Source organism: Semicossyphus pulcher, unplaced genomic scaffold, assembly GCF_022749685.1.
Source record: "Semicossyphus pulcher isolate SPU_LCO1_2020_fin unplaced genomic scaffold, fSemPul1.0.p SCAF_9, whole genome shotgun sequence".
In the NCBI taxonomy this organism is placed as follows: domain Eukaryota; kingdom Metazoa; phylum Chordata; class Actinopteri; order Labriformes; family Labridae; genus Semicossyphus; species Semicossyphus pulcher.
In genome coordinates, this window is record NW_027211770.1 from 6,684,509 (window position 1) to 6,709,014 (window position 24,506).

The 24,506-nt window shown below is 42.3% G+C and overlaps 1 protein-coding gene across 26 annotated transcripts in view; it reads right to left on the reverse strand.

The window, feature by feature from the left end:
- Nucleotides 1-24,506, reverse strand: part of rims2a (regulating synaptic membrane exocytosis 2a) — a 143,123-nt gene that overhangs the window by 76,956 nt on the left and 41,661 nt on the right. For 8 of the 26 annotated variants that reach the window (XM_069655893.1, XM_069655886.1, XM_069655883.1 and 5 more), the window contains exon 1: nt 19,215-19,647. The exons of the other annotated variants lie outside the window; for them this stretch is intronic. In XM_069655893.1, the coding sequence (XP_069511994.1) occupies nt 19,215-19,336 (122 nt within the window). In that variant the 5' untranslated portion in view covers nt 19,337-19,647. Of the gene's footprint in view, nt 1-19,214; nt 19,648-24,506 lie in introns of those variants that run through there. 26 annotated transcript variants of the gene reach the window in all.

Genomic DNA, 24,506 nt, shown 5'->3' on the forward strand with positions numbered 1-24,506 from the left:
CTGTCTGTCTGTCTGTCTGTATGTCTGTCTGTCTTAAAGAACACTCTTTTTATCAAAAGCAGCATAATGTATCAAATCCATGGCTCACAAAAATCATGGGATTACACTATGGTTCCGAAAGATTAAAAAGATCCTAAAAGATTACGAGTGACCTGACATGCTTTCCATGATAAATCTTTATGTGTTGTTATTTTCTGCAACATAAAAAAAAAAAAAAAAAACAATTGGTAAAATTCCCCAAAACATAGTGGTGTAATGAGAAGTGGTTCTATCTTCAGTCCAGCTCTGCCTCATCTCATGTGTTCCAGTCCTGACCTACAGGCTGGATCAGACCACAGCTAGAGCCCAGTTCCCAGGCTGCGAATGGACTCAATTGCCAAAGTGAGTCATTCTCTCCGTCTTTGCGTATTTCTGTGTATAACGCTGCCTCAGTTGTATGATGAAAGGCCTGAGATCAAGCAGGAAGCCCCTGTGGTTGTAAGTCATTCACATTTAATGTTGGTTTATGATAAAAAGAAAAGATGGGTGTGTTATCTCATACATGGTCGACGATGACACATACATTACTTTTAACGGGGAATCTGCAACATATAGGCTAGTGATCAATTTAAACTAGTCATACGTAATACAAGATAAATTCATAACCAACAATTAGCTCAATACTGCAGTCATGTTTATTTGTCTTTTTGTATTTATTTATTTATTTTTTTAAACACACTGGGGTGCTGGTTAAGCTCAATAGTTAGAGCAGGCACCCCATGTATAGAGGCTACAGTCCTCGTTGCACTGATCGCAGGTTCTACTCCCGGTCTGCCGATCATTAGGTGCATATCATACCTCACTCTCTACTCCCCATGTTACCTGTCTCTCTTCAGCTGTCCTATCAAATAAAGGCAAAAGCTCAAAATAATAATAATAATAAAAAATACACTAAGTCTAAACAAATAATAGTCTACGTGATACAAAGAGAGACACAAAGCCGTTACAGTTGCATGTTGCTTGTGTGCCCTTATTGCTCTGTATTTGAAAGGTTATATTTAAAACAAATGCCTGTGACTGGTCGAACAGTTCACAGATTTATTGCAAAAGAGCAGAGACTTTGTGGAAGAAAAAATGATTTTGATCATATGATTAATCTCATTCTGTCTGCTCTTCTCGGCTCCGTTCCTCCTCTTACAGCTATTGTCATTCCAAAGAGAGGGAGGTTTTCTAAGGGAGAAAAAGGGCTTTGAAAATAGTCGTTGAGACAAAGTCAGCGCTGTAGTTTAAAGTTATTAGTAGATGTTGATACATACAGCACACATTCTGTGCATGCAAGCCGCTTTTCATTCTGTTTTATAATGTACAAAGACATGGGATAAATTAACTGGTAGTTATCTACACATCATGCATGCTATTATCCAATATAAATGTTTACATGTTAACATTAACCTGTACTTTAAAACTATTAAATTAACACTTTATACACACTGCATTACTAAACATCATGGATTCAAACTGATTATGAATTATGAGATATACCAGCCTTATTGAAAGCGAGAGTCAGATCCTGGGATGTAGTTCAGGGCAAATCTCTGCCTGGCTGCACAACGCAAACACACAGCCGTCTGTGCACAAATGGTTCTCAAAAACAGTCCAGTTCAATCCAAACTACCTAGTACCAGGAATGGTTGCAGCCTCCAACCAGTCCATTGTTGTTTGTCCAGTTCTTTTTCCTTTGGCACTACAAAATGTCCTTGTTTTGTTTCTAGAGAGCTATGGATGATCTTCACACAGCAGCAGTAAATGTAGTGTTGCAGCAGCACCCTTCAGACTGAGTGTGTGACACCGGCTCTGTCTGTTCTGCCTCTGCTGCTGCTGAAGAAACATGTTAAATAAGAAAGCCAAAAGCAATCAAGGTGAAAATGCAACGCTGCCCCCGTGGGGATTGTGCCACCTCTACTTTGCGGATAATGGAGAAAAGTCAAATGAGAACAAATGAGTGGCGCCGTGTTGCAGATCTCTACGCTTAGAAGGAATCTGGCCCACTAATGGCAACAATACATCCTGGAATGGTTTCTTATTGAAATTAGATGACCAAAAAGAAAGCAAGAGCAGAAGAAAAACAAGCTGAATGTGAGTGTCTCAGCCAAAAGCAAGCAGAGAAGAGAAAGGAGAAAGAAAAACACCTCTAACAGTCCATTTACAGATGCAGAGTCACTCTTCCTTCCAAGTCTCACTTAGCTCGCAGCTGTGTATGAGGGACACCCATCAAAGTGAAAGAAACATCCAATCGCTGTTACCTGCAACAATCAAACTAGGTTATAGACAGACAGTTTAGCCGCTATTTGTAATATCCAAATGATTCTGTAGCATCAACATGACCTGTTTTGTTTCTGACGTGCTGCATCCACAGTGCCCTGCCAGATGTGGATAGATAGGATAGTTTATGACCCTGCTGCAAAGGCTTCTGGGGGCCTGAACGCGAGCTGACTTTTGGGTGCAATGACATCATCATCATTGCTACGATTGGCTAGAGGTACACCCTGTCCAATCCTACTGGCCGCTCAGTCCCCTGCCTAGAAAAGGATTACGTTGCTTGGTTGATTACTATCTGACATCTATCACCAATCACAAACAGAGCAGGTCTTACCTAATCTCTTTCAGCCTGAGGTCTTATGATCCTTAAACTGGACAAAAATACATGGTTCATTTTTTTTTTATCCACAGGGTAGATTTCCAGGCATCACATCAAATCCAGAAGAGGGAGGGAGAGAGATAGACAAAAAGATGGAGGGAAAAGGGAGAGAGAGAGCAATTTCTCTACCCCATAATATCTGTCGAATGCAAAACGGATCAAAGACTTTTCTATTTTTCCTGATTCTGCACCATAATGACATGGCTGATTTTTGAGTGACCTGGTTTGATAAGACGTCTCAGTGCATGTGTGTGAGTGTATCATGACTGATTATCAGGATGTATTAAAGTCTTTCTCCCTTTCTTATTCTCTTCACTCTTCTGCCTCAACACTTTTCACATCTGTCACAGTGTTTCTCTGAACGCTTTGCGTTTGTCCCTGCTTGCCTCAGCCGTCCCATGAGATAGGCTCTGAGTTGGACTGAGGATATACGAGTAGTGTGTGTTCTATTTCTGACGGCGGTGGTGGCAGCTGACTGACGTGAGTGTGGAATCAGGGAGGGCAGGTGGGCAATGGTTGTTGACACAGCGTTTCCCAGGACAGAGGTTGAAAGGAGGGAAAATGTTAAAGGGACCTTTGGAGTTGTTTTATCCCCACTGAGTGAGGGACGAGGCTGGGCTGCAGTTTTCTAAAATGCTTTTTGTACCAGGGCTGAGCAGTAGTACAAATATACATATTTCAACCTGTTCTATATTTAAAGTTTACGTTTTTATCTATAAATCTACATAGCAGATACATTAAAAAAAAAAGATACGTCAGCCGCTGATGACATTCTACATTTAACTGTTTCATTTGTAAGTTCTTGACTGTGATTGAAGCTGCCTTGACAGTGTCATTTCCTGTGAAGGATTAAAAAAGTATATATCTATCTAGCTATCTATCTATATCTATATGTTTTCTAAGTTAGAATCTAAGGGCCCTATTTAGACAGCGGAAGGCGCACAGTCGAAATCTCATGGCGCTAAGTGATTTAGGGCGTGTCTGACACACTTTTGCGAGTTACACAAAAAAACAGGTTACTGTGCGATATGTCGAATCACGTATTGATGTTAAAGCCACTGAAGCGATCCCACTGGACAGTGTTTTAATATCTGTGGGCACAATTGTAGGTGTCAACAGGGAGAGGCATGCTGTGTACATTTCTGCACGAGGCAGAGCATTAATTATTTAAATCTCCAGACGGACAGGATCTTATGTTTAGTAAAGTTCTGTGTGATGACCATAAAGAAAGGTAGGCTTTAAATGTTTATTTACTTGTTTTTGCTGCTGCATCACATGGCTGTATTCTTGTGCGTACGTAATTGGCACTGGACAGTGTTTTAATATCTGTGGGCACAATTGTCGGTGTCACAGAGAGTTTTATTTGAGTATGGTAATACATTTACCTCTGAGTTGCTTGCGTGTATGTGTTTTGGTTTCTGCAGTATTATAGAGAGTGTGCATCAGAATGAGAGCGCATTTTGGAGAGCTTTGTGTCGGTCTCGGTAGTTTTTGGCCCGTGCACGGCTCGAGCAGGAAATTTCCCTGAGGTGAAGCAAATGTGTGTGGACGCAGCGGTGAGTTTGTACACGTCTTCCTGCACTTCTCAGCAGATCGGTAAGAAACCAAAAGCAGTATCATGATTTAAGGAGACAAGGGAAACAAAAGTTTGCATGTCTGTCCCTTAAACGATGTTTTTTCCACTGTATCTACAAACACACAGCTTTTTCCTTATGAGTAGAAGCACTGCTGTGCGTGTGAGTGACAAGCAGAGACACCTGCTGTGAAATCTCCGATATATGTCCATAATGCGTCCTCTAAATAGCAAAGACAGACAGGTTTTTGTTGATCTAAGGCGCCGTTGCTTTCTGCGTCCTCAAGATAGCAACTCGCCACCTGTTTGCCTGACCACACCTCATTTCAAACCCAACACGCCCACGGGTGCTAATGGTGGCGCAAGATCACTTGCTATTTACACAACATGGGTGCTGGGTGTGAAAATGACGACTGTGGTGGGCGGAAGATGACATTTGCGCTGTGCGCTTTGGCGCTTTATGCCGGGCAGACGACAGGGCCCATACTGTCAGCTTTCATCCCCTTTAAGAGTCAGGTGCACCTGCAGGCAGGCATGTTGCTATTTACAAGGCGGATTTTCGTTATTCTTCTCAAGTATACCGGACTCGGGCCAACATATTTAACTTCTTTTTTTCCTCTGTGCCCGTCCACATGCAGAACACACACAGGTCACTGTACGATATATGTCGATGCACGGATTGATGTTAAAACCACTGAACTGATGCCACTACCCAGCGGAAATGGAAATGAAGAGAGATGCTGTGAACATTTAAGCACGAGGCACAGCAGCTTAACTTCATTAAATATTTAAATCTCCAGACACGCCGTCACGATCGGACAGGATCTTATGTTTAGTCCTGTGTGCTGACCATCAAAGAAAGGTAGGCTTTAAATGTTTATTTACTCATTGTTGCTGCTGCATCACATGGCTGTATTCTCCTGTGCGTGTGTAATGAACACTGAATAGTATTTTAATATACACTACCAGTCAAAAGTTCAGACACATTTTCTCATACAAGTGAATGGGAAAGTGTGTCCAAACTTTTGACTGGTAGTGTATGTGGGCATGATTTTTGGTGCCACAGGTAGTTATGTCGAGTGGTGAGCTTGCCGTCTTCCGGCACTTCTCACCAGATCGGTAACAAACTGAAAGCAGTATCATGATGTAAGGAGATGAGGGAAACTAAAGCATGCTGTCTCACATGCCCCTGTCCTATAAACAACGTTATTTTACTGTATCTGCAAATATACTGCTTTTTCCTTATTAGTAGAAACGCTGCTGTGCGTCCCCGTGTGAGTAACAAGCAGAGACTCGCGTGTTGTAAACTCAACGATTTATGCCCATAATGCGCCCTCTAAATAGCAGGAACATATTGTGCCATAGACTTTTGTTGTAGGTTTTTGTTGGGCTATGGCACAGTCACTTTCTGCATCCTTGCAACACGCCACCCATTCACTTGACCACACCTCATTTTACGACCAACACGCCCATGGGTGCTAGCGTTTGCGCAACATGGGCACTGGGCGTAAAAATGTCAACTGCGTCCAGTGGAAAATAGCAATAACACTGTGGCGCTGGGTGTGTGATAGGGCCCCTATTGTCAAAGAAAGTGTATTAAATCACATCTGATTTAATCCTTACACACTATGAATGGGACGATCTCTTATGCTGCTCGTGCATCACATCTTCACACTTTACACAACTTGCATTTTAGCAAAGATTTTAGCTTTAGCACTGATCCACGAGTACTAAGATATCCATACAGGCTGTTGCAACAGTCGGACCTATGACACTGTTGTCATCACTGTGCCCCTGAACAAATACCTTTTTACCCTTTAGCCAAAGATTATTCAACAGAAATTGAATATATTAAAAATGTTTATGTTCAGAATGCTACCACTGCATATTCTATTTTTTCCTTTTTTATCATTGCAACCACTTTTACATTTTTAGACCTTCTATTTTTTAACAAAAATAAATAACAATAAGCCTTACATACATACACACTGCCTGATGTCTGATGAAGCACAGTCTTATTGACAGATGGAAGCTACTCCTTTACTCTGTCTCCCTGTTCTGTGGAAAGTTTCGTGTGAAGCAAGTGGACACAAAGTTGTGCAGCTCCACATCTGTCAGTTCAGCAGACAGTGTCTGCAGATCTACGAGTATATTCACTAATTGGCTCCGAGAAGCACACAGACTCTCTCCTCCTGTCTGAGAGCAGACCAACCGGTGCCTTCTGTGTCCATGTTTATACTCTGTGTGGCTCACACATCTTCCGCACTGCACCGCCTGTTAGGTCTCCTTTTTAAGAAGAGGCACCGCTAGCGCTCTATGTAGGCCAAGCCCCAACAGAATATGCCATTAAGATTAGCTACAAGTCAGGACGGTTACGCTGCTGCTCGCGTCTCCTCTCCCTACAGAGAAAGGTTAGAGGAGCAGAGCATGTGTACATTTTTTTGTTTCATTACGAGAAACAGAACGCAGAAAAAATGTCCATCAAAGCTAGAATTTAACAGCAGTCAGACAGTTCACGTGGGCAAATTTAGAGCAGCACAGGACTTTTGTCTGTAATTATGCTTATTGACTTCAGCTGGAGTTTAATAGAGTTACAGTATAATAGAGAGAACTGTTGCAGGGGGGTAAGGGGTTTCCTCTGGAGGGCCTGCAAGTAATCAACACCTCACGGGTTGGTAATTAACATTTTTTACCAAGTTTTTGAACCTATAAGAAAATACACATGATTTGCACTCATCTGTGACCAAACTCTACTGCTACATCACCACATTAAAGACATCATGCTAGTGTTGCTTTCTAAAGAAACCAAATAACACCCTGTGTGCAACATATGGGGAACAGGAACTGGCTTTAGACTTACTTTCAATAACATAACTTCACTTGTATGGGGTCTACAGGCCTTTTCCACAAACAACATCATGTCACAGCAGGACAATCACAGCTGTGAAAAATGACATGAATGATAACTAAATTCAATTTAGCTACTTCAGTTTCAGGGTCCTGTTAATGCCCATCCTGACTTACTGGAACACTGTACTTTCTTACTGGGATACTTGACTAGAAGTGAGCCATTGTACATGTCATTAATAAAACCTGTGTTTTTCCTATATAATAAATGTTTGGAACAGGCTAGCTGTGTTGTATTTTAGGGTAACTTAACACCGCAATCAAAAGAAGTATTTCACTGCCCTCTCTGGTTTAAACTATGAAGTTTGTTTCATGTCTGACTACACCCATCATCCCTGATATGTGTGGTCAAAAGTCTGTTTTGTTGCACCTATCACTACTTCCCCCAGTGATGTCACTGTGCACTGACACACCCTGGAGTGCACTGCTACATCACTGCAGTTTGGTAAAGGTAAAACAAAGCAATATGTATATATCATGAGATTTCAGGGGGTGACTAGTGTTGTCATCGAGACTCTGCTGTACATAGGTAAACCACAGATGCCATAAAGTGAGCAACCATTTAAAGTTTAAACATACCCCACGCACCAACAAATTAACGGCTTTCCAGCCGTACTATTTTGTCGTACTATTCAAATCACAGCTAATTCTTTTGTAACCTGACACTAGGCTGTATTTCTGCACTGGAAATAATGCCTCAAACACACTGTTTCCCCATCTCTTTCTTTCATACAAGTTATTCCACATAAACACACACTTACACACACACTCTCTCTCTCACTCTCTACTCATGAATTTTTCTTGGTTTTGCTAAGTATGCATTTTTCATTCCAGTGAGCAAGCTGCATTTGAAATCAAAGGCAGTGATGCTGCGTGGCTGTCTGGCTACACAGAAAGTGAGGAGGTAATGAAAAAAGCTCCGGGGTGAGTCAGAGGATGCTTTAATAATCCTTGCTGCCCAAAATAACATTCCTGGGGCTGGACGGACTGAAGACCCTCTTGGGAGACCAGAGTCCAGGTTGGTCTGGACACGTCGGTCGCTCCATTTACCCCCACATACACTTTCCCCCTCTTTCTCTTTTCTTCTAACTCCTCCGAGTCTATTATTGTCAACAGATAAGACTGCAGCAGCACGACGCGGCACACAGCCAAGCCCTCCCTGAACCAAATATACGACAACACTAAGCAGGGCGGAGGGGTGTGTTCACGAGGGACAGACAAGCTGCAGGAAGTGTGATCCAGTCGGTAGGAAGAAGGAGTACAAAGTCTGTTCACAGGTGAGCAATGTTTCATTGGTTATTATCCAATCAGTGCTGACAAATGATGATGGGGTCCAGGCTAAATAGCTCTTCATACGGGGTTCAAGGTTGGGCCTCCATTGTCTCATACAACACTTTGCCATGCCTGCTCACACAGTGTTCTGGCCAGTGCGAAAAAATAGAAGGGGGGAAAAAATGAACCGGGCATCTAGTGTTACCAAAGTCAATCTAATATTTCTGTACAAAACCTCACGACTCACTTGATATTCTTAAATCCCAGTGATTCCTGCTCCTGCTCACAGCATTGATCTTTTGAGAGACAATTTAAACCACTATCATATTCAATTATACAGTGAAAGACAGCTGCCTGCCTTTAATGGAGCTACATGTTAGAATGTTACAAAAAGCAAGCATGCAATCCTTTAGCATACAACCCTGCTACCATAACAATACATCTCATTTTATCATATATGGTATGTTGGTATATGGCTGGGTGGACAATCATTAGATGTAAATATCGTTAATGTTTGACAAGAGCACCACATTCCTCTGGCTGCATCTATAAAAGGCATTCATAATATTTCATTCCTAGAGCCTCCTATATACAAAAGAAGCTAACTACCATGCACCGCAGTATAACATTCCCTATTGGTGCTTCTGTTGTGCTTGGAGTAAAAAAAAAAAAGCCCTAGTCTAGTTACTGAAGGGAATAGTCTCGATACTGAGGCTAAAAGAGAGGGAGCCTAGAGTAACTATAAAAGGTGTACATTTTTTTTAGGAAGAAGTTTCAAGCTAGAAACATCTTATCCAGAAGGACAAACTGTACAGATTCCATTCATGCCTTCATTTTCCTGAGCCACATTATAGAAAATACTGAAATAACACACCGTTATACTAAATCTTTAAATACTGTAAAACCAGCAGAACTGCTTGTGATTGATGTGGGTCACTTTATTAATGCAACATGACGAAAGGTGAAACAGTTCGGATAAGATTGCAACTGTCATTATCTAAAGTGTTTTATGACAGTGTTCATACTTTGTGGCAGAGGAAACACTGACTTGTAATTATTTCAATTACACAATGAAGAAAAAAACACAAGGAAAACATTAGGGAACCCACTTGACTGCGGCATTTCCATCTAAATGTGCCTTTGTTCCACAGCATTACAAACTGCATATTGCCTCTGGCAAGAAAGCGTGGTGCACTTCTATCACCACAGTAGCTATATTTAGCAAATCTTTTATAAATTAATAATCGTAATACAACATATTGTAGTAAGAGCTCTGCGTGTGTGTGGTAGGGGGCATGTCAAACCATTTCAAACCGGTCTCAAGATCAGGAAGTCAGCCTTCTGCAAAAACAAGATGATTCAGTGTAGAAATGTAAGTATTGTTGTGCTACAGATGAGGGATCAAATGTACCAAATCCGTTCTTATTGCCCTTTTCTTTGCTGTGTACTGTTTTTTTTGCCTGGACGTTGCTTGTCAATATCAGCAGCCTAAATGGGAAGCACAGGATCAGAGAGAAGAGGCATAAGCACTCTCCAATTAAATCCATAGGGAAGGGAAGCCACTGCAGCCAAGTTCCCCCGATGCATCTCTGGGGCTTGGCCCTGGGCATAATCAAATCAAGATGCATGCTACTTATAGTATCACTCTCTTATTGTCTCGCTTAACAAACTCTGATATGCCCTGAGTGCAATAACTGACGGCAACACACAGCAGGTTTTACAACATACAGCTAACTTTGAAAATGTCTGTCATGCGTTAGCTTTATCAGGCTTGCAAACTAAAGCCCCTTTAAGTCTCACTGTAGGCAAAGTGGATTAGTGCTGAACAATCACTCCTTAATGGCCTCATTTGGAAAGATTCAAATTTTGCTCTCTTTTTAATTGAGTAACAAAAGACAGAAATTAAGCCAACAGCAGCACATTTACAAAAAGGTTGTTTTAACCAGTACTTGAGACACATGGCCACACAGGCCTGGCCTACAGTTTGCTAAATTAGGCATACAACACTTCACATGAGATATACTGTACACTACAGCTTCCACTGCAGCAACTGCATCAAATACAATTATTGTCTTGACTAGTTACTTTCTTAGAATTCTCTTAATTTCCGCGCAATATTCCAATTAATAAACTGTTGTTTCCCTCATCATCACCATTCCAGTTTTCCCCTGAAGTCTCTCTTAAGTTGAATTCAAACAGATCTGCTGCTAGAAGGCTTGCCTGGTGGCAGACAGGAAGCTGTGCGTAATGGGGAGAAGGTGCCTGCCGAACTTTTGTTGTCTGGAAGATGTCACTATATGCGCGCACACACACACACACACACGCACACACACACACACACACACACACATGCGCTTTCACACTGAGATCAAATAAATTGTGATGCTCTGTTTAGTTCAAGAGTTGAAAAGTTTGGGAAAGCCAACAAGGAAATATACATGGAAGACAATTGCTTGAAAAAAAGTTATGATAGATAGCTGATAATAGTTAGGCAGAGAATATAACATTTAAGATAAGGTACCTAAACTTGAAAACTGACTTAACAACATCCATATGCGAGAATATGTCTTACTTTTTGTATTCTTCCTAATTAGAACTGCAGTTCTCTGCGATGGAGTTTTGGCCACATTTTAAAAATGCAAGCTTTGTGACAAAGTTTCTTCTTTCGTCTTTGTCTGATAAAAACGGCGCTCACTGTGTCCCTGTAAGCTCAGCAGAAAGACCTTTTCTCCCGCACTCAATGACATTGACAAGCCAACGTCTCAATCGATGAACCCGTGGTCAGACCTTTGCAGAGCGAGCCCCAGACCAAAGGGCTGTGTGGGTTAATTGTAATTGCATAGGACAGCGTCTGTCACACATGGCCTGAGCCAAGAAGCTGAACGGGCCAGAGGGGGCCTGGTCTGAGGAAAGGATTCATCTACGGCCGGCTAAACTGAATAACGCGCAGGGATGTAAGGAAATGATGAACCTCATTATCAGCTGAATCAGCTGTCATTCAATGTCACATCATCTTATCTTTGTTAAGTACATATTGGGTCTTTAATTATATTTTATTCTGATGTAAACCGTGACTGAGTTCTTGGTGTACATTTTGATGTAACATTGCACCAAAATCCCAAAACAGCCTTCAATCTTTAGTCATAGTTGTACAAATGAGAGCGGAAGTGTGCAGAGAAGAGGAATGCTATACAATTCAGTAAGCAACGAGAGGACTGTGAATGGTCCTCTAACAGTATCAAGAGAGACACATGAATAAATGGAAGGAAACCCGGCTGGTGGAAAAAGAAAAATCTTCAAAGTCAGCTTCTTTCCCCGTCCATGCCACCCCTGGAGATCAGATCAACTACTATCCTAAAACCTAATGAACTAGTAAACACTGGGAATTAAATGAATATTACATGGGGTTTCATTAATGCCAGCCAACAGACTCCCAAAATAATGAAGGCGAGAAGCGGAGGCGGGAGGAGACAGTTACTGGAGCTGCTTCTCTGTGTTTACTCAGCATCTGCCTGCCAGGGAAGAAGGCTTTTGATCACTCCTCGGCTGGGTTCTCCTCTCCGCTGCGTGGCAGGAGAAGCCCAGGGAGGCCGTCGAGCACCGCCAGGGCCGGCTCATTTGCAACACAAATGAACTGAGCTAATTGTACACGTGCACGGGGACGGGGGAGCTGCACATGGTGCTATGTTTGCAAAATATGGAAATAATTAATCTCATTGAGCTCGTGAAATACCATCAGTGTTACAAAAGAGGATTTGAGCACGGGCTGGGGATGAGACGGATGATGATAGCAATGGGCTGGATAGACGCAGATGTTTAGATTAAGCTTTTTCATTATTGCTTTATCACACAGCTTTTTAAAGTGTTTTTTTGGTAATTGAATAAATTGGAGCATGAAATAGATTTTGATTTGGGGCACAGCAACAGGATTATGTGTAAAGCAGTCTCTTTCCCATTCTTGAAACAATGTAGGCAAATAATAGGCCATCAGGTCAATTTGGTATTGGGTATGTAGAGTGGAAATAATAGGAGAATCACAAAATGACTGGAACAGATTCCTTGAGCATCATACTCCTATAAATAAACCCTAACATAGTCTTAAACTACTATTTTGATTGGAAATAGATTCCATATACACAGACATTACTTAATATAAAGTGCCTGAGTGATGGCAAAGTTTGAGTGTTTGCTCAGTTGTGTCATGTGGGCATCACAGCACTGAATAACAGGGATTTAGCTAAGAAGGTCAACCTTTTGACCTTCTAATGGTCCGACCTTTAAATCCTCTTTAATCAATAAATCAAATGTAAACAAGAATAATGATGCTATGAAGTACCATTAGGATGAGAGAGCCTTAGCTTTCAATTAGCAACTTCACTGAGCACCAAGGCCAGAAGAGGACTTGTGCAATAATGTAGATATATACTATACCACTACGATCCTACATTTACGGTGAGCTACTACAGCAGAGGCAGGCAAATTTAACCCCCCTAGAAACTTTGAAAGGGTTATTGACATTGACAAATGGCATTACACATCAAGGCATATGGTTGAAAGCAAAGCACTATCCATGCAGCGTATGCAGTTTCTCTCCCCTCTCTTGGCTATTTAAAAACAAGATGACATCAGACATCTGTTTGGGAGCAGAAGAAAAGAGGCTTTTTCAGAGAAAGAGAGACCTCCTAGGGACTGTGCTTCAAACACATGAACATACAAGTGCTGCCACATGCACTCTTACAAAGAAAGACAAGGACACACACATAAGAGCTGAGGCTCACAGTAATGCCACCCAGAAGCTTTCTCTTTAGTCCATCAGTGAGAGGAGGAAGTTTAGACCCGGGGCTGAATTGGAAGCGGCCTCTAGCGCCAAACTGATATACAAACTATAGTTTTATTCAGAGGACAGTATGCTTACTGTAACTCAACCATTAATGACATGTTAAGGTTTAGGGTCAAACACACACAAATGAGCACGTGGCTAGTCAGCCTTTGAGGGAATCAGTCTCGCTCTATGAGCATGAAAAGAGCCCACATGTCAGCTCTGTGCACAGGCCGGCGTTTCTGTTTGTACTTGCTTCTTGACCCTTTTCTTTACCTTCCTCGTCCTGTTTCACTGCTGAGAATGGGCTGGCACAGGAACCTATACGTAATGTACATCTTACTGGACGACTAGCTCATCAGCGAATACAAGAGGGATTGAGAGAGTTTTTTTTGTTTTTTTGTTCGGATATGACAATATTAGAAAGGTATGGCATCCATCATGTTATTGTTACATCTCTAGGTGTTTCAACCTGTAACCAAACCTTGGCAAAGGCAGTTTCATGTCTCTCTCTGGGCAGCAGCATTAGCAGCAGTGGCAGCAGGCCTGGGGCTGAGGACATTAGCCTGATGCTTATCTGGTAACACAGTCCACTGGTAGCTACCGGTTCTCTCTCTCGCCTTTTTTGTTTCCTTCTTTCTCTCTCGCTCTGTCTGATGCTGAGATATGATTTGGTGAGAGCCGAGAGAAGCAGAGAGAAGACGAGCACATCGATTCAGCCCTTACCGCTGTCTCTACCACTCTCGCACTATTCATCCCCTTTTCCTCTGCACTGCTATCATTCCAACTCTCTCCACTTTATCTCTCCCTCTCTATCTTCTTTTTCTTTCTCTCTCCAATGTGCAATCATAATAACCCCTCTCTTAGATGCCCAAGCAATAAACTAGGGCCTCCCCTCTTCCTGTGCACGTCTCCCTTGGCGAGTACAAGACCAATAAAGAGCCGGCTTAATTACAGCTGCTGAGTGCCGCCAACACCCGGGTGCAACACCATGGAGCTGAGGGTGGGCTGAGCGTGGGCGAGGTGTGACGGGATGTTGGTGTAGAGGTGGATTGCATAAGAACTACCGAGGATATAGTTTGATTGTCAGTCTGACTCCTACTCCTACACCTAAACCCTCATGCTACTCTATAGTACTCAGAGATGAAAAAAGAGGTGATGGTAGCCTGGAGGCTGGCTGCGAAAATGTGGGTAGGCCTTGCCTTCAGCCCCCAGAAGCTCCAGTGCAGGAGCTCAGTCAGCTTGATTTTGCATCTGCAAGGTGTTCATAATGCAATGTTATATAAACTATAAACCACAAATTGGCCAATGATATATCAAGGTGGATTCACACCCTAAATCATCACAAGTGTCCAGGACTTTGAAGAGCCATGGGAGAGACTGCTGTGGATCTATGTCCTTGTCTCTTGTTGTTTCTAGGTCTGCAGCCTGTTTCCTCCTCCCCCTTCCCTCCCCTTTTCCCCTCCTCCCCCTTTCCTCCTATTTTTCTCCTCTCCTTTCCCCCAGTTCTGTCACATCAACATGAATATGGGGCTCGGGGGGCTCAGAGTCCCACAAGCTGCAGCTGGCTATGTCTGCATCGTCTATAGCTCTGTCACCATGGTGATAGATGCCTGGGTCTTCCTGCCTCCTCATGGTAGCTTCTGTCTTTACCTTTCTCTTTTTACTTCCGTCTCTTCACAGAGCTCTACGCAACTCATATCCATAATACTTGTTATCAATTCTGTACAGGTGGACAAAAGGCTGCACCCAGAGAAATGACTTGCATGATAAAAACAAATAGTCCAATGGAATGTAATGGCAGGTCAGTAAAAGCAAACGCAAATATTTCCTGTGCTTTTAATGTTAACTCTCCTCAGAAGGGCAAGATCACTCATTAATTTCCAACAAGACAGTGAAAGGAAAACTGTGCTGGGTGTATCCCATGCTCACATTTGTCTGAAAAGGGAACTGTGTTGTTGGACCAATATTATTAGTTTCTCCAGTCTGTAGTTTGCCCGTGTTTTCTAATTGGGCTAGCTACATAACATCGGGTAGTAAATTCTGTCACAGAGGATGACAAAAATGTTTGATTTCTTGTCCACTTAACTGATATCCAGTTTGGCATCTATTATCTCCCCTATCCATGCGGATATAGCATAATGTGTTTGTTCCATAATATGATTTGGTGCAAAATGTGCAGGATTAGGGTTTACACACCAAAGAGACCTGCACCAAAGCAGAATAGTATGACAACAAATGCCAGACTTGTACAGATGCTGTCAACACATGTTGTCTAGTAATGAGTGCAGCATCATTTGGATGTAGGATAAATTAAGACACTTTACCAAGAAGGAGATTAATTCTAAAAGATTTATATTCCACTTGGTTAGCCTTTCAACGACACAGTAGCTTGACAGGAAAACTGGTTGGCTTGATTTCCTGAATTCTAAAAGCTACATGTCAGTTATGTAACGCTGCTCTGCTAGCAAAAAATGAAAGGATGCCCACTTCACTTACTAACACACATTGCTTTAACTAGCTCAATCTAGGCCTGTTCCAGACAAATTATCTGCTCTACATGTAATTCTGAAAAGCAACTCAAATTTGGCTCTGGGTTAAGAGGTCTCACATCTCATTAAAAAACAAGATTCATGCTCCATCACAGAACTGGCTTTGCAGCAGTTTAACCTTCTCTGTACTGTAAGTATTCTCTCTGCAGTATGTGGAGGATGGTTGGACGTGGAGTTGTCTTTGCGACTAATGATCTAAAATTCAAATACTCATTTTCAATATATGTGGGTATAAATTTCAATATAATGCAGATGATGCATGCACAAGGCCCATACTGAAGAAACATATATTATGTTAAGTAAATGTTAAGTAATAATAATAATATTTATGTTTATTATGCTGAAAAGTGTTTTCCACACGAGTAGTCCTGAAATTTGTTAGCTCATCAAGGCAGAAAAAAAATACATAGAGATACATTTATATAAAAATGTATCTCCAGACAGATCGAAGTGAGACGGTAATGTACGTCTATTTATCCATTATCTATACCGCTTATCCTGGAGCCTACCCCAGCTGTCATTTGGCGAGAGGCGGGGTACACCCTGGACTGATCACTAGTCAATCACAGGGCACAGGGCAACCTTTCACGCTCAAATCACACCTACTGGCAATTTTACAGTCGCCAATTAACCTAACGAGCATGTCTTTGGACTGTTGGAGGAGGCCGGAGCACCCAGAGGTAACCCACACATGCAGACGCGGAACATCCGAACCGGGATTTGAACCAAGAATCTTCCAGCTGTGAGGCGACAGCGCTAACCACCCCAGATAATGTACCATTTAACAAAAAAAAAAAACTGACATGCTCCAACCTTCGGTTTTTATCGTACACCTGATGGAATTTTGTAAAAAATAACATCTCGTTCAATTCCTTTCTCATTTTTTTTGCTCAGGCCATCATATCATCAGGAACAGACCTGGAGAAAACATCATCATTTCTATTGATTACACATCCCAACTTATCATTATGGCAACCCCATCGTTGGCGGGAACAAGTGAGGAGATGGGTATGGGAGGGGGAGAAAGCCAGGGGGCTTCCACTTCAGAGGAACCTTCACTGTGGAACTGACAGTGATGAACACGTGTTTGTTTTCCACCTGTCTGTGACTTTGCACGTTGTATTGCACATATAAGCTATAAAATGCAGAAGTGCAGATGTGCTGTCAATGCAGAAAGACAATATATGATGCTGTAGGATGGATTGAACATCTGTGCGTATGAGGATGACTCACTAAAATCACACCCAAGATTGTGAGGCCCGCTTGGAATCATTAAATAGCAGCAATACGGGTTTTATTTAATATGCTGGATTTGAAACGCAGTGCTGCTCTCAATGCATTGCATCTATGCAGAAAATCAACTGCAGCTATTCATAGCCCACTTATAGCTCACTATCACGCACTTTGCAAAAGGCTCATCGTGGGAAAAGAATTGTAAGATGTGTACCACAAACTCAATAACGTCCCTTTGAATGCTTCATACACCAGGCTGACAACAGACACACTTTGGTCCCAGGCATTTCAGGGAAGCTAGCACAAAGAGCTGCTATGGCAAGTGTGTGTGTGTGTGTGTGTGTGTGTGTGTGTGTGTGTGTGTGTGTATTACAGCTGGTTGGGGCGAGTATGGTTGCAGTTTAAATGTAGTGACCACTCAATTCAAAACCATTCAGGCCTTCTAAGAACAGATCCCCACACCCCATTAGGACCTCTGCTGACGCACACATGCATAATACATGGACGCTGGATCTAAAAGCATACAGCCCATTAGCAGGCTTGGCCTGGGCAAGAAAGAAACAGAAAGAGAGAGAGCGAGAGAGAGAGAGAGAAACAGACTCACACACGAACAGCCTTGATCAAATGGATGGCCAAGCTGGCTAGTCACTGAGAACAGCACACACTGGTTTGCAGTTGTGTTGTTGTGGTTTTGTGCCAGTGGTTCTACTTACAGACCAAGGAATAAATGGAAATACATGCTAACACTGGTCTCGGCCTTAATGGACATTACAAATGAAGATTCCCTCTCTACCAGAATGTTGTACACATTTGCAAACTATTCATAACAACATGATCATCTAGCGTAGAAATTATAGGTGCAGTCCTGTCTGGATTACAATTAAGTGTTTCTGTCTACTAAGGAAGTTGCTGAGAAGAAGAAAAAAGGTACTGTAGGAAAATAAGTTCAATTTAATCAGTAAGATGTGATGATTGCTGGATCACAGTTTCCAGGCACAGAGCCCCTGTTCAGCCCTTCCAGTGGCTGAGTGTTCTGGCCATGTAATGTGAGGTGGCAGAGAGCCCAGCAATGCTGTAAATTATTTCTGACGGTAGGGTGGGGGACAAGAGGAAAAGACTCAGAGTCCCTGGAGACAGACAGTGCATGGTGTGGAGATACAGGGTCTATGCCTATAGCAAGAAAAGAAAGAGGCCTGTGTGTTCTTTTGGCCGTACGGCTGCAAGAACATCAGTCTGTATGCAAGTTTGAAGCCCTTCTGCAGTCTGCATAATGTGTCTAACAGCCATGCCTGGCCAGAAGAACAGGGGCCTCTCCGTGGGGGACAGAGCATTTAGCAGACTAATCATAATATGCTCCAATGCATCTAAGTGAGATCCAACTTCTCTCTTACTGTCTCCCTCTCTCCTACTCCCCCTTCCCCTCTTACTTTCTTGTTCTCTATACACCAAACAAGCCCTTGTTTTACGGAAAATGATATTAAAAAAACATTTTAGTATTAAAAATAGTGGTTATACTTCATATATGCTTGGTATGTTTCTACAGTTTAGACCTCATTTGAGTGAGTAAGTCGTATCTGCTCTCTTATACTGTTCTTTACTCCCAAAACATATTTGCCTGTGTGTGGGTAGTTGTGGGTGATTATGTGTGTCACTGTGTGTGTGGGTATGTTGGAGGTTGTGTGTCCACTTTTTCCAGCTCAGCTTTTCCAAAAATGTACATTTACCCTCATCACCCCCTCATGTTCTTCTGTCAGGCGCAGCAGCATAGGCAGTAGGTTATAGCACACATGCTGCAGCAGTGGTGCGCTGGGGCATACACACACTTGCAAACGCGGACTACATACACGGCTACGCGCAGAGCACAGTCACACCTCGGCACAGTCACAGTCACAGTCTACCTAAACGTTTCACCCCCCCCCCAACGAAAAAAAAAAAAAACGCTGTATATGTGCTCGCACGCACGCGCTCACAGCAAACCGCGTCAGCTTCACTGATCGGCCTCATCATCCAGCCAGGAAATATCTGCAGCAGCAACATACTGTAGGTTGTTATTACGCAGGCTGCCTGCCGATCGATAAACGCAACAGCCCCCACCCCACCCCCAGCAATACTCGCTTGACATACCAACGGGGAAGCCCTTCCTCATAAATCAGGGCATTTCTTTACAAAGGAATCACTCACCCGATGTTGCTCAACGCCTGCTCGAACAGCTCCGTCTGCAAGATGTTCTGAGGCGCCGAGAAAGCCCCGTTGAAATGTGATAAAACCGAGCTACAGAACTGACGCAATGTCTCAAACTGCATTTTCCCCCTCCGTTTTCTTTTATCCTCGGTAAATGATCACCCTTTTCCCTTTCACCAACAATACATCCCAAAGCCTGCGCTCTCTCCGGACACCCCCCTCCACACATATACCTCCTCAGTATTTTGTTAGTATTTTCTCCTGGGGCGCATTAAACGCAGAAAAGACACCGATCAAGTTCCATATTTCTCCTGCCGCTCCTGGTAAAAAGTGTCCTCAGATGAGCCGCATTCCGGGCGGGATCCCTCGGTCATAATGCTTTGGACTTGAAGCGAAAAAAAGAAGGTAGTGCCGGTGCCGGTAACGAGCCTTTTCTTCTTCTCGCTGTAGCAAAAATCTCTTCTTGGTGTGCAGGAAGAGGCGAAGGAGCGCCCGGAGGAGAGAAGAAGAGGAGAAGCATCCTACACGGCAGCCAGCAGCAGCAGCAGCATCCCTTACCGGCGTATCAGCTGCTGCCTCACATTCAACTCATATTTCCCGTCGCCTATGAAGAGCACACACTCGCACTGACACGCGCAAAGGAAGCGCGCGCACACACACACACACACACTATGGGGCTGATATGCAATACACATCCTTTGCCATATCTCACAATCCTCTCTCACGAATTCACAAACATTTGGAGGACGGAGGCGATGCTACAGTCAGGTTCTTTGCTTCCTAATATGCCATATCTGGCTTCAGAGCACCAGCTCCTCATCATTTATAACATACCTCTGAAGGGAGAGTGTCTGGCCATGAGGAACGGTCACACATAACAGGGGGGGTTCCCGAGGGGTTACTTATTTATTCAATGTGTTTCATTGTATTAAGTCAGTGGTTCTGCGTTAATATAACGCATTTGTTATGACTTAGTATTTTTGCAAGGAAATCTTAAGTATTTTTGGTACGCTACTACTTGAACAGAAATCTATTTTGAACCTAGATATCTACCTGGCGCAATTATGGAGAACGATTTCCTGAGCAGGAAGATTACTTGTTTGTCTGTAGGTTTGATCTTCAAATGGGCCTCAATTCAGCAGTTATTTAAGAATGCAGCCTTGAAAGAGAAAGTAAAGCAAGTCATACTGTATGATGGTAGGATTGTTTCAATGCCATCATTGTGAAGACAATGACTCACAGATCTTTATCCCTGTATATATTTATCTTCCTCTTATACATTATAATCAATGCTCCCATTCTTCTCTTGAAGCATCTAAATAGAATTCAGAAATCATTCATTTAATAATAAATTTACTCCTACGCTTTCCCTAATGTGACAAAAGATCAAAACCTGTTCTGTGAAAAACACATTTTGCAGAGATCTGTGAATGCAACAAGCTGTTGTAACTATCTTTTTGACTGAGTGCAGAGAGCAATTGTATGAGAAATATGTTCACAGACTAATCATATCCAGGAAACCACTTATTTAACAGCAGAAGGAGGTTGTGCATTTATGTGATGACCTCTGCTGTCTGCTGTAAGCATTTATTAGATTTTATTCCTAATTCAACCACTAGCCAATGCATTAATTGCAGTTACCCAAGTGCAGTTTAACATTGCAGAAGAAAATTATTATGGACATTGGAGCTACATTCACTTTAAGTCTCACTTCTGAGTAGGCGCTTTAGTAAGAAACATTTTTTGTTTCAAAATGTTCTCACTGTTTCTTGGTAAATTCTAGGAATGATTTCCAAAACAATAAAAGCTGCAAAAACTTAAAGTGATAATCTCGAAGATTTTTATTTAAATAAATACCTGTTAAGTCACTATCTATCACCAAATGAGGTAACACAATGGTGATGAAAGCCTTTGCATTTGCAGTATTACAGACTGGGTGTCTGGTGCGTCTTTTGCGGAAAAAATCACAAGCGCTTTCCATCACCCAGCAGTGGTCGGTCTGTCAGAGAGGGTAGGCGGAGCTAAACAACTGGCTGAACAAACAAAGAAAAAATGACTACAGATACAACTTCAAAAATAAGTGAAAATCCAAAGAAAAAGAAACAAATTGGACGCTCAGATGAAGGCAAACAGTCTAAAAAGGAAAGCAACCGTCAGCGAGGAAAACCCGTTACATCCGGAGACAACCGTGGGCATCACACATGCAACACTGTCTTGATATCTGGGAAATGCACTCCCACAATTACCGTTTTGTCGCCTAGGTGCTGCCAAAGAGAAACGAAACTGAGATCTTAGAGATTATAACTTTAACTTCATGTCAGTGTGAATTATTTGGTCAAATTACTCCTTAAAGCTGATGTGGGCAATTTTAGAGAGACCAAAAAGAGTTAACCAGATTTTAAAAGTATCCAACCCAAACAAAATGTCAGACTCACTGCCACAGTTGTGGTGCAGGAAGAGTCCGTGTGAGATTGTGGAGGACTTTTCTGATGCACAATGAGCCAGGGGCCAGAGTTCATGTTGGTAGGCAGGTAAGCACTTATTAGTACAAGCATGCAAGCCAACCAATCATTTCATTTACTGGAATGATTGGTAAGTCCTTTTGCAGGACATCGCATCGCATCACAATGTTACAATTTCATTTGGCGGATGCTTTTGTCCATTGTTTGTCTATGTAAATTTACCAACCTTAGCTTAAAGGCAGCATAATATTACTGGCTCATGAAATGCATGTTTAAGATGGGGCCTGCTTTGGTCAAGCAGCAACCTTCGGGGCTGACAAATGAAGCCAGTGCAAAACTTGCAGTTCTGAGAGTGGCCACCTGAGGCTGGCTTCAAAATACATTGAATCCCCATCAGGCCTCAAAATAAAATGCCCAACTCTAAGACAGAATTTTTACAGCCTGGTACAAAAAAACCAAACACCTTTAGTCCCAAATAGCTAATTTTCATGACAAGTCTACAGGGGGTGAATTTTACACTTTATATTAAGCCTTAAAATTATGCATATTTTGCACGTTTGTTCGCCTTGAATGAAAGGTGTAGTTAGCCACCTGCTAGACAGCAACAAAGCTAATTCAGTCACTGAAGCTAACCTCTCGGCTGTGTTTGCTTTGTCTGTGCCTTAGGGGATTTTTCATGCAAATATCAGACAAAGATTATGGCTTATTATTAGTGCTTTTATTGAACTGACAGTCCAAGTACTTGGTGCTTCAGCTTTTACTGTGAGGGAAAATCTAATTTTATGTTATTTATATGTGAGCACTAATTTAGCAGGTACACATTTTCTGGCTTGCTAGCTTGTTCAGTGTTTGTCATACATTGATTTATCAGTCAGTGTGTAGGAGTCGTTGGCTTTTCCCTATGAGAAGACCGGTTATTCTTTGTTACCCTATAAAGCTGTTCATGTCGCTCTCTCTCTTTCTCCAGAGATACAATGAGCGAGCTAGCTGCAAGTCCTAAACTCTTTACGATCTCTTGGCTTCTTTAGCATAAAAAATAAACTCTGGTCAGCAACCACCACATATAGAATCTTGTTCTGGTAACTAGCTCTTTCGCCCGCTAATGAATTAGCCTCCGTCACAAACTTTAATATTGATAATTAGGTGTTTGCAAACACCTTGCTCCTCTCCAGTGCCACCCTCTTGTTGAAACATGGTAACTTCTGGCTCCAGAAAACCAACATGGCGCCAGCGAAATGCTGAACTCGAGGCTTCAAAAAGGCATTCAACAAACCAATGGGCAGCTCCGTGCATTACTCATACAGTCTATGGTTTGTGTACATAGGGGTCAACAGAGACAGTTTAGGCTTGACAAAGCAACGATGAACTGAACACGTGAAGCTGTATAGACTGGGGTTGAACTGGATGTTGGATGCTGGAAGGGCAAGTCAAGGATGAGTATGTTCCCCCTCTTTGTCTCACATTTTTGGGGGCCTGAACAGACCTGCTGCTTAGCTTAATGTGTTTAAAAAATGCAGAATGTGTGGAAATTTTACCAGTGGGTGTGTTCCAATCTCAGTGTAATCATTGTTGTTTCATCAGCCTCATCCAACACTGCAGCTGTTCCAGCATATCTGTGTGTTCATTCAAATGACACCTCGGAGAGCAAGATAAATTAGAAACCTTCCCAAGTTATTTCTCCTTATAAATAGTCTGTCAGCTTTTCCCCCTCCTCTTTTCAGCAGAACAGATCCAGGAGTTAATTTAAACATTCTTTAAGATTAATGAAAGTGGGTTTTGGTGCTTATGCAGTGGGAGTTCTATTTATGGACTCTGTGCTATCCATCATCAGCATTATCCCTTGAATTCTCAGACAGCCAGTTTCCTGTTGTGTCACTATGAATGTAGGCAATGCCAAAAAGAGACTGCCTCCCCTGTACCATCTCCACCTCCTCTCCAAGCCCGGCAATCAATTAATATACAGTGGTGAGAGCCTGGACTGGAACAGAAAGTGACTGGATGACTGAATGCTTGGGGCAGTTTGATCTATGGTCAGATCTATGTAGTCAGTCTTATCATCTTTAAAAACCACCTTAGAGCAGCCAGACGTTTGAAGACAAGATGGATAATGTACTCCAGTTGCAGAATACTGTTGTCCCGCATCACTCTTAAGGGTTTATTGTCGTTTAGCTTTAATTAGAACACAGGAGCTGAATTTAACCAAGGCGGGAGAAAAATGAGGCAATATAAAAAATAAGAACAAAACACTTCTAAGTTAGTGACAGTTTCACAGCAGCTTAATTACACTGTGAAAGCAGTAAATGTACATACACTCATCTCTCGCTCTCACTGCGCAGGTAAGTCGCACATTATCCATCAAAATGTGCATTTTGACAGAAATATCAGCAATTAAACCAAAAGAAAAAAATATATATAACAGCAGCAGCCCTCTCATTTTTGCTGGTTCCGAGTGTATTAAAAAGTAAATACATGGCAGAGAGAGGAAACAGAAGTAATGAGTGCTGTCTCCAAACATACTGTGGGCACAGGCTTGTGCAAATTGGTTTGCCCCTGTGCTAGACAAGTTGGTGAAGTGTTACACAAAGTATACATTTACAAGGTCAGCAGATAATAGGAACAGGGACATGGGCTGCATTGAGATGGAGTCAAGTTCATTACATTTCGGAGTTGCTGGATGGCACAACACATAGCAATTTCCCATCTTTCCATAGTGCAGTCGGATCTTGTGGGCAGGGGGGACCAGCAGAGAGACAAAGACATTTGTTAGCCTGTGGGCTGTGCCTGCTGTGACGCATCAAGGGTTATGGAAAACAAAACCTGATATTACAGC